At 39.6% G+C, this 14,173-nt stretch overlaps 1 protein-coding gene across 1 annotated transcript in view; it reads right to left on the minus strand.

Moving 5' to 3' along the window:
• Positions 1-4,099: 4,099 nt before the first annotated feature.
• Positions 4,100-14,173, minus strand: part of LOC121158159 (SPHK1 interactor, AKAP domain containing) — a 125,553-nt gene continuing 115,479 nt past the window's right edge. The window contains exons 10-12 of the mRNA XM_040982777.1: positions 12,509-12,561; positions 12,236-12,420; positions 4,100-4,421 (exon numbers count right to left, since the gene is read on the minus strand). Of these exons, the coding sequence (XP_040838711.1) occupies positions 4,278-4,421; positions 12,236-12,420; positions 12,509-12,561 (382 nt within the window). The 3' untranslated portion in view covers positions 4,100-4,277. The remainder of the gene's footprint in view (positions 4,422-12,235; positions 12,421-12,508; positions 12,562-14,173) is intronic.

The raw sequence follows: 14,173 nt of genomic DNA on the forward strand, positions 1-14,173 counted from the left end.
TTGGGCTAGGTATTTATCCGAAAGACAACCCAATCAGGCTGCAAAACAATTTCTGCCTGTGGGTCTCCCATGCTTGGAGTCTCATGGGAAGATCTAAACGCTTGCTACATTTTGGGCCTGAAACAGACAAAGTAAGGAGCATGATAATGTGAGAAACAGAGTTTGACACAATGCGGGAATCCTGTAAAGACAGATTAAGAAACATTGGCAAACACTTACTGATAGACCACTCAAGAATGGGAAAGTGGTTTCCATCCCCCTTTCACAGGAAGGATCCGTGGAGCCTGAGAAAAATGTGATGATAGGCATGAGGTTTCCAGGAGGGGCATTTTTGAAGGGAGTATTTAAGATAAGGCACAACACTCAAAAATTCAAGAATCTTTGCAACAGTAAATGTGGATTAACTTTTTGTTTGTGCATAAAGGGTTTTTGGCACAGATGAGTTAGTTTCTCTGTTCCTCTGATTTCATAATTTTTATATCTGCCTTCAAACATTATTGATAGAATGTTGAAGATCACTGAAATTCATCCCAACACCACTAAAATGGTTTTTCCTTGGTGGTATTTAAAATATGTCAGGTGCAATGTTCTTATGCAACTAAAGTAAAAGAAGCAAATATTTGTAGAAGGTTTAATTAGCTTAAATCCATCTTAATATACATACATCAGATTGTTGTTTCTAATAAGCTAACAAGGGTTTCAAGATATAGTGACAGTGAATGAACACCATCAGTTAGAAACAAAGGCATCTGAACTCTTTTGGTTCAATTCAATATCTTCTTTTGGAGGAGGCATTATGCTAGTGAGCACAGTAGAGTCTCTACAAGAGTAAAATGTGGCTCCATCCTAGAGAAACCTGGAGGTCCCACCTGATGGAGAAAAAATGTAATCAACTCATCATGCTAAAGGCTGGTGTTCGTAAGTGCTTGTGCACAAAGAGGTTTACTCCTTGCTGTCAAAATACATCCACACTTGGGGACTGGGGGATGGTCATTTGATGATAACATGGGGATCCTGATGTGGGGAAGAGTGTACCAAGAATACCACTTGAGTGGTTTTGATAGTTCTGAGGCATTGTCAGCTTTGTTGCACTAGAAAATCTTTGAAAGATCTGTGGGCAGACCAAGTTAGATCCAGGAACATGATGCAAAGCTTGGTCAGGAGAGTGGTCCGACCTGTTATGCTTTCCGTCCTCTGACAAGGCACTTGCTTTCCTCTGCCAGTCAAGATGAGCTGGCTGTCATGTGACCCATGAGCATTGCAGCTTGCTGACCACTGCTCAGGCATCAGCAATCAAGAGGTCCAAGCCCGCCATGTGCACTCCAAGGTCAGATCACATATATTGCGATTTTCCTCATGGCTGGAGTTTGAGTCTTGCCATCTAGTTTGGGAGTCTCCCAAGAAATCTGCCTGGGGTGATCTCACACTTGGTCCATCACCTGCAGCAGTCAAGACACACACTGGAGGATGCAGCTACCTGGTCAATTCTGTTCTCAGCCACATCTCTCATGCAAACTGATGGGTACTGTGGCCCAGACAAGGTGAGTTCACCACAGGCCTGATCTTCATGCACACTGCACACCAGTGGGTGCCACAACCTAGCTAGGGCAACCTCAAACCACCCCCACCAGGTTCACCCAACTCTGGTTTTTGTATGTGCTGACATGTGCTGCAGTGTAACCTGGTCCACCCCACATGTGGTCTAGCTCTTCTGTACTGCATCTTAGCTTGTCTTGAGCTGCCTCCAAACCCAGCTCACACACACATGACAACAGGTGTTGCTACATTACTCAACAAGTTTGCCACCAGCACCGACCATTGTGCCCACTAGTGGATTCTGCAACCTAGCAGCATGTGCACTGTTTCCTTACCAAGCCTACTTCCAGCCCCACGTTTTGCTTTTGCCAGGAGCTATTGCAGTCAGCCTAATGTGACTTGAACCCAGTCCTGTCATTGTCTCAGTGGTGCTGTGGCCTAGCCATACCTATGTACACCAATTCTGGCTTTTGTGTATGCCAGAAGGTGCAACACAATGTATTCTTGAGAGAGGAGTTGGCCTTAAGGATCCCATGCCCACAATGTAATATAGTTTTTTAACAAATAAAGAAGTGCCAGTGATTCTCAATACTTACTTTCTGAATTCAAAGAGTGTCAGTGCACTTATCTATAGCCTTGGTGAGTTAATCTGCGTCTCATTTGGTTTCTCTTTAGGCCTGTAGAATCCATGTTTGTCTTATATTCCTTAAGTGTAATGTGAAAGCCACACTTCATAGACTTTGGGGGCGGGGCTGTTTTTCACGTTCCTGTTCAAATTTCGTAGACAGGAAGCCTCAGGGTCCTCCTCCGGCACTGACACCCTCATAGAAACTCAAACCATCAAGGCAGTGTTTACACCAGAGAATTTTGCCAGGAGACAATATTTGTCAATATCAGGATTTGATTTTGGAGCTGAAATAGGGAATAGACTGGCATTTCTGTGCAAGGGGTAGGTGGAAGCCAAGGATTCTGCCCTCATCCTACCATACACCAGAAAATTCCTCACAGGAAAGAGTTACATAGTCTTAAGCATAAATGAGAAGCATTCATTTAGTCACATATTTCTGTGTAACATAAATTTAATCAAAGGACATCTGCTCCTTATGAAACTCAAAACAAGAGGAAAAAACGTGGCAAAGAATACATCTACTTTCATCCAGTCATATTGGGATTATTTTTTTCTATGAGGTTCTTAAAGGAAAAATGATGATAAAAAATTTGGCAACAGAAATTTATTGACCAGTTTGTAATGTTAAGTAGTACAACAAATATAACTCCATCACGTGGTTACAATCCAGTATTTGTGCTTTTTAGGATAAGTAAACATTTACTCGAGCACAACAGAAGTCTACACACAATATTCTGGGCTTTTTAAAAAATAAGTATTTTCCAGTTTGTAGCACAAAGAAGCACATTTCTTTTTGAGATAATGTATATATTTGAAAAGTACACATTGGTTAATGTGTTAAATTAAGCATATAACTAGATTTGGGCTGTATCTATGTTAAGGACTCAATGCACTGAGAATGGTTCCCGGGGCGCATGGGCAGAGAGGGAAATATGGCTGCAATGAAACTCCCTTGGCTTTTCAAGATATGGGATAATAGGTCAGCTGAAGCCAGTATTGATGGCATGGGGACTTGTTCAAATTAATAATTATCTTGAAATATTTAGATTAAAAGCATAATATTTAAGAAAGTATTTAATCAACTTTGGTGAAGAAAATAAAACGTAATGTAGCTCACTTGCAAGGAAAGAAAGCTTAGTAGAGAAATGTTAGATATTTTGTTTTTTCAAAAGAAAATATGCACTGTGAAATACTTTAAATATGATCATCTCTTATCTTTGAGTCAGGAACATCTAGCGTTCTAAGAGCTGATTCTCCGGGTTCGTCACGTTGAATGTCGTTGGAGCAGTATGTATGCTACGGACAAGTATGAAGGCCACAGAATGGAATCCAACAACAGAACCTCAGAGTAAGCGTGATTTTAGACCACACTTTTCATATTTTATAAACCTCTGTGGTAACTTGATATATCATTTAGGATAATAATCTCTCCATAATTTATAAGAAAATAAAATTAAATTAACATCTCATATAATTTAATATTCTAGCAGAATTTATCTCCAAACACTTTAGTAAGAAAGTTTTCTCTAAATGTAAGAATTCTGTAATAATATTATCTGAGTAACGTAGTGATGGACACAAGGAAATCGTCAACACTCCCCTCCCTCAAGCTAATGCCACTGGTTTGAAATTTCTCTCCTAAATCTCAAATTTTTCCCTGGGATGCAAATTTATTGTTCCCTTCATCAAAAAAGTGAAATAAAGATTAATAGTAGAGTTTGTACAATTTTTTTTTGGTCAGTTGATTCACATAATTAGAGATATCATACACCATTTTACACTGTTAAATATATGTGCACCCAGTTTTTCCTGCGGTTTGGACCCAGTTAAAAGATTTCTGATTCAGGACCAATTCAAAATTTCCTTTTTACCAGCCATTCAAATACAAGCTCTTTTGAATTCGCCAATGGATTATATTGATTTCTACAGATCTATATTTGTCTTTTTCTCAAATTTATTCCATGTGAAGTGACTTGAGCAGGAGACATTTTTTTATGTGTCTGCTAATGTCATGTGATGTTTTGATAAAGCTTTGCGCATGTAGGACAAACCACTTGGGCCATGTACATCTAAGCTGACATGAAGGGAAGGAATGCTCTCCGGCTGTGCTGCTTCATCCCAATCCTAAGAGCCAATCAAAGAGACCTAGGGCCCCATCCTTCTGCTCCTCACACATCTTGCAGTACTGGACGACTGCCTGAAAGATATCTCCCACTTTCCAGGACTTCTGATGAACCAGCCGCACCACATCTAGAAACTGAAATAAAACACAAAGTTAGGATACATGTCTCAGAGGGCCCACATCACCTCACTCATTCACCTGTTTCAGAGCCAACGGTGTTCCAGCCCACACACCAGTATATCTCATGTCAGGGGACTATTTTCAATTTTACACAACAGTCATTTTCTTTTTAGCAAAACTAAACAAGTGGGACTATATGAGTAAAAGGTTTTGCGCATCCAAGGAAACAATCAGTAGCACAAAGACATATTCAACAGAATGGGGAAAATATTTGAAAATTACCTGACAATGGATTAGTATCTAGAGTGTATAAGCAACTTATAAAACTCAGCAACAGAAATATAGCCATTATAATTGAGACTGTTCAAAGGACTTCAGTAGATAGTTCTCAAAAGAGGAAATATGAATGCATAGAAAATATATGAAAAAATACTCGCTATCAAGAGCCACGAGGGACACACAAATAAAAATCACAAAGAGAAATCATGCCATCCTGTCAAAAATGAGTAAAATCCAAATGCAGAGTAGCAAATTCTGGCAAGGATGTGGAGGAAGGAGAAAACTCACACGTTACCGGTGGGAATGTAAATTAGTGCAAGCACTGTGGGGAAATACTATGAAGATTTCTTTAAAAAGAAGAAATAGAATTGCCACATAATTTAGTAACAGCACTAGTGGGTATCTGCCCCAGAGATCTGAACTCAATGAATCAAAGAAACCTGTACCATCATCTTTACAGCTGCACTGCTCACAACAGCCAAAATTTGGAGTCTAAGTCTCCCCCTCTGTCATGTGGATGAAGAAAGGTAATATTTTAAAGCTATAGAAGAATGAAATTTAACCGTGTGCAGCAAAATGGACACATCTGAAGGACAGCATGTTGAGCAGCATAAGCCAGACTCAGACAAAATGCACATGGTATCCCTTTTGTGTGGGAGCTTAAAATATAAGACAAATAAGACAAAAAATAGACACCCATATGTTGTGCCAGCTTGTTCAATGGTTTTATACTAAGAGAATGCCATACAACCATGGTGGAAGTCATAATTCCATGAACAGGTTGCAATGTGTGTTGGGACACTTGTAGTGGACAAGCAATAACGTAGAATCCGTTCATCAGGTAAGACTCTTACCATATGTTGCTGAGATTGGGCCTGTATGTTAGAGGCATGACACACCTGCACTTCTTTTTTAATTTCTTTACTGCACTAATTTTTGACAATCAATCAATTCAACTCCATTCATTCTCATGTTGGAAGTTCAATGGAAATTGTCTTGGAAACCTTCACCATCCTGTCTAGTTGACATTTTAGGAACAGAGTGAAGACTCTTTAGCTGAAGGCTTTGCTCATTAAGCAAACACTCTCAAGGAAAAGAATAATTTAGCTAGCAACCAGCGATTTATGCAGACATATACAAATGATTTCAATAAATGTTAATCTCATTGTGTGTAAAAATTCCAAGTTGTATTTTTGAATCACAAAATAGATGAAAAGGTTTTGAACTTGCGTCCCTAAGGAGGTTAAATGTGGGGGGATGCTAAGATATCTATTAGTGATTTGATTAATTAGCAATTTTTTCAACTGTGAAAGGTCAGCTAGGAAGCAGATGTTCCTGGTAGAGAACGCCTGAACATCAAGTTTCTGATGCTTCATTGACACAGATTCAAACACTGACTTCTCTGAAGATTTCACTGACAGACCAACAATGACCTTGACCCATGTCACTCCCTGAGATTGCCCTTGGTCCCTTAATGTGTCGTATAAGGCGCAATCCATGGGCTGTATATAGCAGTATGAAATTGAGCTTACCCCCTTCCCGTGTTCTTTTCAAAAGAACACTGGGCCAACTTGTACCTCTCATGCATTGCCTGGGAGAGGCAGAGTCAAAGCCCTGGGGTCAAGGTCAATCTTCAATAATCCCTTCCTGGAAAACTCACTGCCTCAGACCTTGCTTGAAACACAGGGCCAGCTTGTCTGCATCCACGTGGGGACTGTGAAGGGAGATGTTTTAAACTGTAGCTGCTTACTACTCCAAGTCATTCAAATGCCCTACCCTCTTTGCCATTCTGACAGTATTTGCGGAATGGCCCCAAACTGGAGTCTATCTCACGATTTCTCAGCCCAGACTCACCTCTCAAGAACGTGGGTTTATAACATGATCTGTTCTCTACAGACAGATAGCATGTCCTGAGTTTTTGATGACTGTCTTCGGGCAGGAAGACCTTGGCATCTATGTAGCAGATGAGCAGCAACTTTCCTGCGTTCTTTTTATCTTTTATTTAAAAATATTTAGACAAATATGCAACTAGATTCTAAAAACCTGAAAAGGATATATCTAACTTATTCCTGTATTCTTACAATATCATATTGTATGGGTCTGATCCTTGAGCTTCACGCTGTCTACACTTGTGCCTTTGATATGTTCATATTCAACTTTACCACATAAAAGGTCTGGGTCTTTCTTCACCTTTATTGAAAAATAGACATGTTTGAAAGTTCAGATGTTTGAGGGATTGATTTTTAACGATCAATAATAATTAGATTCCCTTCCTATAAATTACTGCTTTCATTTTTTTTTGAGCCAATGTTTTGCCTTAGGAAATGAGAAGAGTTAAAGTTGTGAAATAGTTTAGATTCAGGAGATGTTTAAAGAAAAGCATCTCCTGACAGATGACCTCTATACTGTTGAGTACATTTGCCACATTAGCTTACTTGTTTGTGAAATTGTTTGGCAGACTTTGTGGGACTTGTTGTAAGCCGTGAGACGTTTTGAGGACATACAACACAGATTCCTGAAAGCTCCAAGGCAGATTTAGTTTTCATTAAGTAGAACTAGTTGGTCTCCATATTTCTCCTGTAATTACAGTGTACAAACTGATTTTGCCTGCATTCTGGAATCCCAGAGACAGTTACGAAACCCTGATGCCTGGCACCTTATCCTCAGAGGAGAGACAATTGATCAAGACGCCTGATCTAGTTGGAGTCTGTGGGAGAATCCCAGCTGACTCCGACTATGGTTGAGAGTCCTGACTAAAAGATTGAGAGCAAAACAACTTCTTATGTTTAAAATGGAAACCCCTAGACTAGGGAGCTCTTCCTTCCTTTACAATTTGTTGTTTTCTTCTTCAGAATTTACACTTTAACTGTTGCTCTTTTTAAAAAAAGTCAACACTCAACATTATCATATTCTCATTCTTTTTCTACTACTTTGTGGGACGGATTAAGAACTTGAATTAAAACTGCTTTTCTTCTGACTCTTACTTTCTTATGCACTCACTCCAGGAAAACTTCATAAAGTCAACTTAAAAATGAAAAAGCAACAAACAAACAAAATAAAACAAAACCCTGGCTTTACTAGCGTGTTCTCCATCAGGCCCTCCCAACTCACAGACACTCAGGAAGATCTGAAGAGTAATGTTTTAAGACTGTTTCTTTTGGAAAAGTGTCTCAAATTCATCAAAAAGGACCCAAGAATATGAGCTGTGAACAAAGTTCCCCCAGGTAATTCCGTTTTGTGTGTGTTTGACTGATGGGCATAGTTTGACAATTGCCATTTTCTGTGTCATTCTCAGTTCATGTACAGAGCAAGCTCCCTACAAAGCTCACAGTTGCTGTTTCTGGACCGAACACCCTTTGGTACATTCTCTTCACCTGAGATTCCTCATGAACCAACATACAAGCTCTTTCCTCTCTTTCATTTACAGCCTAGAACAGAGGGGTTGTTGAAGATACTCGATGAATATTTGGTATACTATGTATGCCATTTTCAAGGGAACCTATATAATTTTACTGGTTAGACAAAGAGCAAATGAAACGGAAAGCTTGAAAATGAAGGGGTCATTTGTCACTAGAGGAGTGACAGTGGAATGGGCATCCCAGATTTTTGGAATTTACCTTTTACATTGATCCAAGATTGTAATGAATTCCTTTTAAAAGATTTATTTATTTTTGCTGGAAAAGCAGATTTATACAGAAAAGATTTATACAGAGAAAGGTTTCTCATCTGCTGGTACACTCTCCAAATGGTTGCCTCTGCCAGAGCTGAACTGACCTGGAGCTAGGAGCCAGGAGCCTTCTCTGGCTCTCCCACATGGGTGCAGGGTCACAAGCAATTGGATGGCCTAAGCTGGGAGCTAGATGGAAGTGGAGTAGCTGTTCTAAGTTTTGATTAAGTGCCTTCCAATTCCAAGACCAAAGAGGAGGTAGGGGTGGGAAAGATGAAGTGCTTTGCTATTGACTCGTGATGTCTTTTTCCTTGTTAGCACATGCTCCAGTTTCATAAGGTGCTGAATAAGCAGGGGACACACTAAGCGGGTTTAAACAACCACATCACTTTGTCTAAAGCAACTTCAGGATTCGTATAAATAGGGACTTGGGGCTCGTGACTAATGTTCAATAGACTGACAATGGCGGAAGGCTTTGTCTGAACTTAACCTGGTTTTTCCCTTAAAATTTTCTAAGCTGATGAGACACTGTTGGGTGGCTGATTAAAAAGCAACAAGAATGAGGTGTCAAAAAGCAATTTGGATAGCAGGAAAGATGTCAAAATGTTGGTCAAGAATTTTCTTTATTTAAACAGTTCAGTATCAGATAACCAGAGAGATGCTCTCTTATGGAAAAACTGCTGTGTCTATAGAACCTTAATTCACTTGAAGTAATACAGGTATAAAATTTAGATTTAGCACCTGGAGTTAAATCATTTAAAATTAAGTTCTTTAGCTGAATCTAACTGAATGAATGAAATAACATCTAATATTTTCCTTTAAAACCCTGTTGTAACATTTGCTTTGTCAAAAAAAAATTATCAAAGATAGCTATTGTCTTAGAATTGAAAATTCGTCAAGGATAGACAAATATAAAGTCAGGGCACAAGTTAAATAATTAAGGCATTATTGAAACACCCACTAACCTTGCACCAAATAGGTTGTAAAAGATACACATTTACATACAATTATTATTCATTCAAAAATGTAGATGTATAAACATTCTGTTAAGATAAAATTTGTGGATCTGGCACAGTAGCCTAGTGGCTAACTTCCTCTCCTTGCCCACGCTAGGTTCCAATATACATGCAGTTTCTAATCCTGGTGGCTCCACTTCCCATCCAGCTCCCTGCTTGTGGCCTGGGAAAACAGTCGAGGACAGTCCAAAGCCTTGGGATCCTGCATCCAAGTGGGAGACCCGGAAGAGGCTGCTGGCTCCTGGCTTGGGATTGGTTCAGCTTTGGCCATTCTGGCCACTTAGGGAGTGAACAGAAAATCTTCCTCTCTGTCTCTTCCTTTCTGTATATCTGATTTTCCAATAAGCATAAATAAATCTTTAAAAAAAAGATAAAATTTGCAAAGACAGCATGAAATGGCTTTAGGGAGTGGGTTGAGAAGAAGTTGGACACTAAGAACCTAGGAGTACACACTGCAGTAAATGCCCTTGCCTCTAGCTCACGGCAGGGAGCCTTCCAACTCAAGTACAGCATTGTCATGTTGTCAGTGCACTACTGCTCTTTCACTCTACCTTTTCTGATGGGAGCAATGAGTGTTAAGGTTGTAAAGGAGTTTATCAAATAACGAAGCACAGACAAAGGTATAGTAGGGCTACAGCTTCTTTTAGGGGATTTGATTTGCCACCATCATTGCTTCTGAACTTTAGGGGACATTATTAAGTAAAAAAAAAAAAAATGGTCCATTGCCCACACCTCCTATGTCAAGATACACTCAAATGGAGGAGTGATGGATTTATGAAGGACTGTGTTTTGTGATAAAAGGAGAAGTCAGTGAGGGCTGAGACACTTGGGAGGGGGGATTCCAGAGCTACGGGACTGTATCGGAAAATAGTAAATAAAGAAGAAGTATTGTGTAGATAAGGGAGGGTTTAGGGATTAGGTTCCTCTATCACTGCCCAAAGAATTTCTTAGGTACTAGCCCCATGGACTCCTGACTCAATATCCAATGGGCTCTTTTCTCAGAGCTATTGTAAAACAAGTGCAGTGAGGTGCATGGAGATATCTAGTGACAATAAGACATGACAACAGGGCATGGTGACTGCAATAGGTAGGATTCTAAAAGATCATCCAAGATTTTCTGCCATAATGTCTGGAGCCGGGGATAGGAAAAAGATACCATGGTCTACTAAACTATTTTATACAATTGAAGGGATTCGTCAGTTAATTTTGAATTTAACTAAGAGGGAGATGATTAGGCCAGGCTAATCTAATTAAGGACTGCTATAAATAACAATTTGGGATTAGGAAGTGGTCATGTGACACGGAAGGCGGGAGGCATCTACAAATTGAGTGTGGCTCCTAGATGATAGACAACAGGGAAACAGGGATGTCAGATTTACAACTACAAGGACCTGGACTGGGACAAGGGAATTTGCACCCTTTGATTCTCTGGGTCCTCTGCTTCCAGTCCGACTGTGAGCATAAATCACAAACAAATTTATGACCTGTGTCTGGATAAAAATGTGGCTGGAGCAATAAAAAACAAATACAGCGTTATTAGCTTGAAATTAATTAAACTGGTGCACAGAAAACATGCTTTCAAATTATGGAAATATTGAGCTTGATGACATTACCAGTTGGATCTCTGCTTTAATCCTGTTAGTTGAGATTCTACCACAGCTGAGTTAAGAGATACAGAATTAAAGTGAGAGATGTTACTCATTTTGAGGTTGCTCAAGAGCTTACTTTCTACTTTTATATTTCCCGTGGGTAGAAAATGATAACAAGAAAATTCTAATGAAAGCTCATTTCATAAGAAATTAAAATGTCTCCTCAGGTGAGTGTGGGCATTATGGCAGGAGCAGCAAGTTAAGCCACCACAGGGGACTCCGAAATTCAAATCAGATTGCTTGGGATCGAGTTCCTCCTCTGCTTCTTACTCAGCTTCCAACTACTGCATCTGGAATGCAGACGGTACCTGACACCCTTTGTAAGAGACCTGAATACAGTTACTGGCTGATTTGGCCTGGCTCAGACTTGACCGTTGTGTGAATTCGGCTATGAATCAATCAAGGATTAGAAAATCTTTTTTCTTTCATCTTTTCCTCTCTGTTACTTAAGAGCTTTCAACTGAATACATAAACGAATAAATAAATAAAGGTTAAGCTTTTTTTGACGTTAAAAACTTCTCAGGTGGACATTTAGCCTAGCAGTTAAGACATCACTAGGGCAAAACAGAGAGTCTGGGTTTGATAGCAGACTCTAGCTTGCAGCTGCTGCAGATCCGGGAAGGCAGCAGTGATGACCGAGTGACTGGGTCCCTGCTCTCCATGCGGGAGACTGGATGGAGTCCGGTGCTGCTGTTTCAGCCTGGTGCAGCCTAGGCTGATGAGAGCATCTGGCATGAACCAAAGCATGGCAGTGAGCTTCTGCTTTTCCTTCACTCTCCCTTTCAAATTAAGTAAAAACTTAAAAAGAAATTAAAAACGCCTTCTTTTTGACACATGGCAAGCTTAAACACCAGTGTGGCCTTCCTCTTATTTTTAGTTTAATTGTAATGAAGAAATTGTTTCCAATGCAAGGAAACTTCAAAAGATAATGTAGTCTTTTGAAAATGTTGCAAAATTCTCTAGTTGTGTGGTTTTATTTATTTATTTATTTATTCATTTCTAGCAAACAACAGAGATAAACCAAAGGTCAAAGCGGCCATTGTTGTATTTATAAAGGGGAAGAGAATTCTCAAAGTTCTAGCCACACGTTTGAGATCAGGACAAGTCAAGATGGAACATTTCTTACTTAAACAGAGTAAGCTGGTATTCAGTGAGCTTTTAGCAGTGATGGAAGCACAAAGCTTTCTTGATATTGATCTCAAATACGGAACATGGTACCTTCTCTATTCTGCTCTCCTGAGATTTCTTGAAGTAGATTGTGGGAATTCCAAGTTCAGAGGCAGCTATCCATTGCAGAGTGGCTCTCAGCTCAGCATCAGGACACTCAGGCTCCAGGTCAAAGTTGATCACCAGCAGGCTCCTTTGGTGGCTGGATGTTCCCACAGGTGGTGCAGAGTCGCATTCTGAACACAGATACAACCACAGGCTTACTCTGTTTCCCAAGGGGAGATCCCAGGCAAGTGTGAGTCAAATCACGGGAACATGGCTTACCCTTAATGTTTTCTGACTGTCCTTTAGGAATCTCCTTCTCTTCTGCTAATTCACTTTGGGAAAAAAATAACAGTACATGGTTGGTAATGTTTAGGAAGAATAAACTGTAAATGGAAGATGAGGTGATGGGTTTTGTTGACTGAACAGCTCTTGAAGGTTATTCTACATTCACTGTTTTTGAAGGACAAAGGAATGCTTTGGAAATGCTGATGTGGCTATATAGGATTATTGGGTTTGCAATAAACATTTGATTCCACTGCCAGAAAATGATCAGATAACTTGGATAGTTGGGAAAATCGATGTAAGAGCCCCGAGAGATACATTTTCTCTTCTTTTCTATCTCCTTTTTATAAACAGTCACAGTTTGAACAACTGGTGGGAGATTTTGTAAGTAATTAACTCTAACTTATGAGTTTATCTTTTCCTGCATATTGTCATTTAAATGATCATAAGTTTCCAATTTCTCATAATGATATGTTGTATCATCATAATAGTATTGGTTTTCATTTTAAATCTAGGAAAATGTTTTTCTTTGTCTGTCTGGGTATTTGGTTTAAGTGAAAGGGTAATAAATGGTAGAACTTGAATCATACAACAAAATATTTCTACTTATTGAGCATTTTTATTTGAAGGAGCATTGCTTGCTGGGTGTAGTTTAGAACTAGGGACTCAAAATGGACAGTGTTCATTAGCTTTGATGGTGTTGAATACTGGAGATGCTTTCATATGGCACATAGTAATTACAAAAATTTGTGCTTTGTTGGGAGACTCTGTAAATGCTTCCAAATGAGAGACTATGGCCCAACAGCTGAGAGGAAGTGACCATCTTGGAAAACCATGGTTGTTCTATATTTTCATGCAACCTAGAAACTAGAGTGAAGCAGATCTTTTTTATGTATTTAGTTTTTTTTTCTTTTTTGAGGAATCATACTGAGATTTTGTTACAGATTCTGCACGACAACAATACTGATTCCAAGAAATGTCTGGCATATAGTTGTGGCATTACAGAGCCAACACTCAGGAATCTGCATTGACCTGTGTAACTGTTGATTTTGCTTATGCTGATGTGCACAGGCATAGAGGGAGGTGGCATGGATGGAAAGAAATTAAGCTACAATGCTTTGGTTTAGGAAGTGTGATATGCTTTGATTGGTGTCTCAGTAAGAGAACACAGACGGGCAAATACTTGAGGTCTGTTACACTACCCTTACCTTCTAAGATCCGTCACTCAAGCTGTCGCGCAAGGGGGCTCTGCAAATTGTGTCCTTTACTGAGTGTCTTGTCTCCGTTCTTTGTAATTGATAAGAAGTTGCTGATAAATCCTATTGTACTCCTAATGTTCATGGAAGCATCCAGTTATTCTCTCATGCATATCCAACTACATTCAGAAATGCCTGTTTCTATAGCATCTATTTTTTCTGCTTGCCCTTTATGGGCGTGACATCAGTGAGATGAATTGGGGGAGGTACAGTCCCTGCTCTGAAGGAGCTGCTGGATCCTGAGTCTGGGAGTTGATAAACTAGGATTCCCCTGAATACGGGATTTCTGTAAGGTTACAGGCTCATATTGCAGAGGCAGGGTAAGTTTCTTGAGGGAGAAAAATAAAAAGATCAGTTTAGCCCCAAATATTGCTAGCTTGTTTTTTTTCCTTAATTTTCTCAAAAA

This window comes from Ochotona curzoniae, unplaced genomic scaffold (assembly GCF_017591425.1).
Source record: "Ochotona curzoniae isolate NIBS_2020 unplaced genomic scaffold, NIBS_Ocur_1.0 contig_3643, whole genome shotgun sequence".
Taxonomy (NCBI): Eukaryota; Metazoa; Chordata; class Mammalia; order Lagomorpha; family Ochotonidae; genus Ochotona; species Ochotona curzoniae.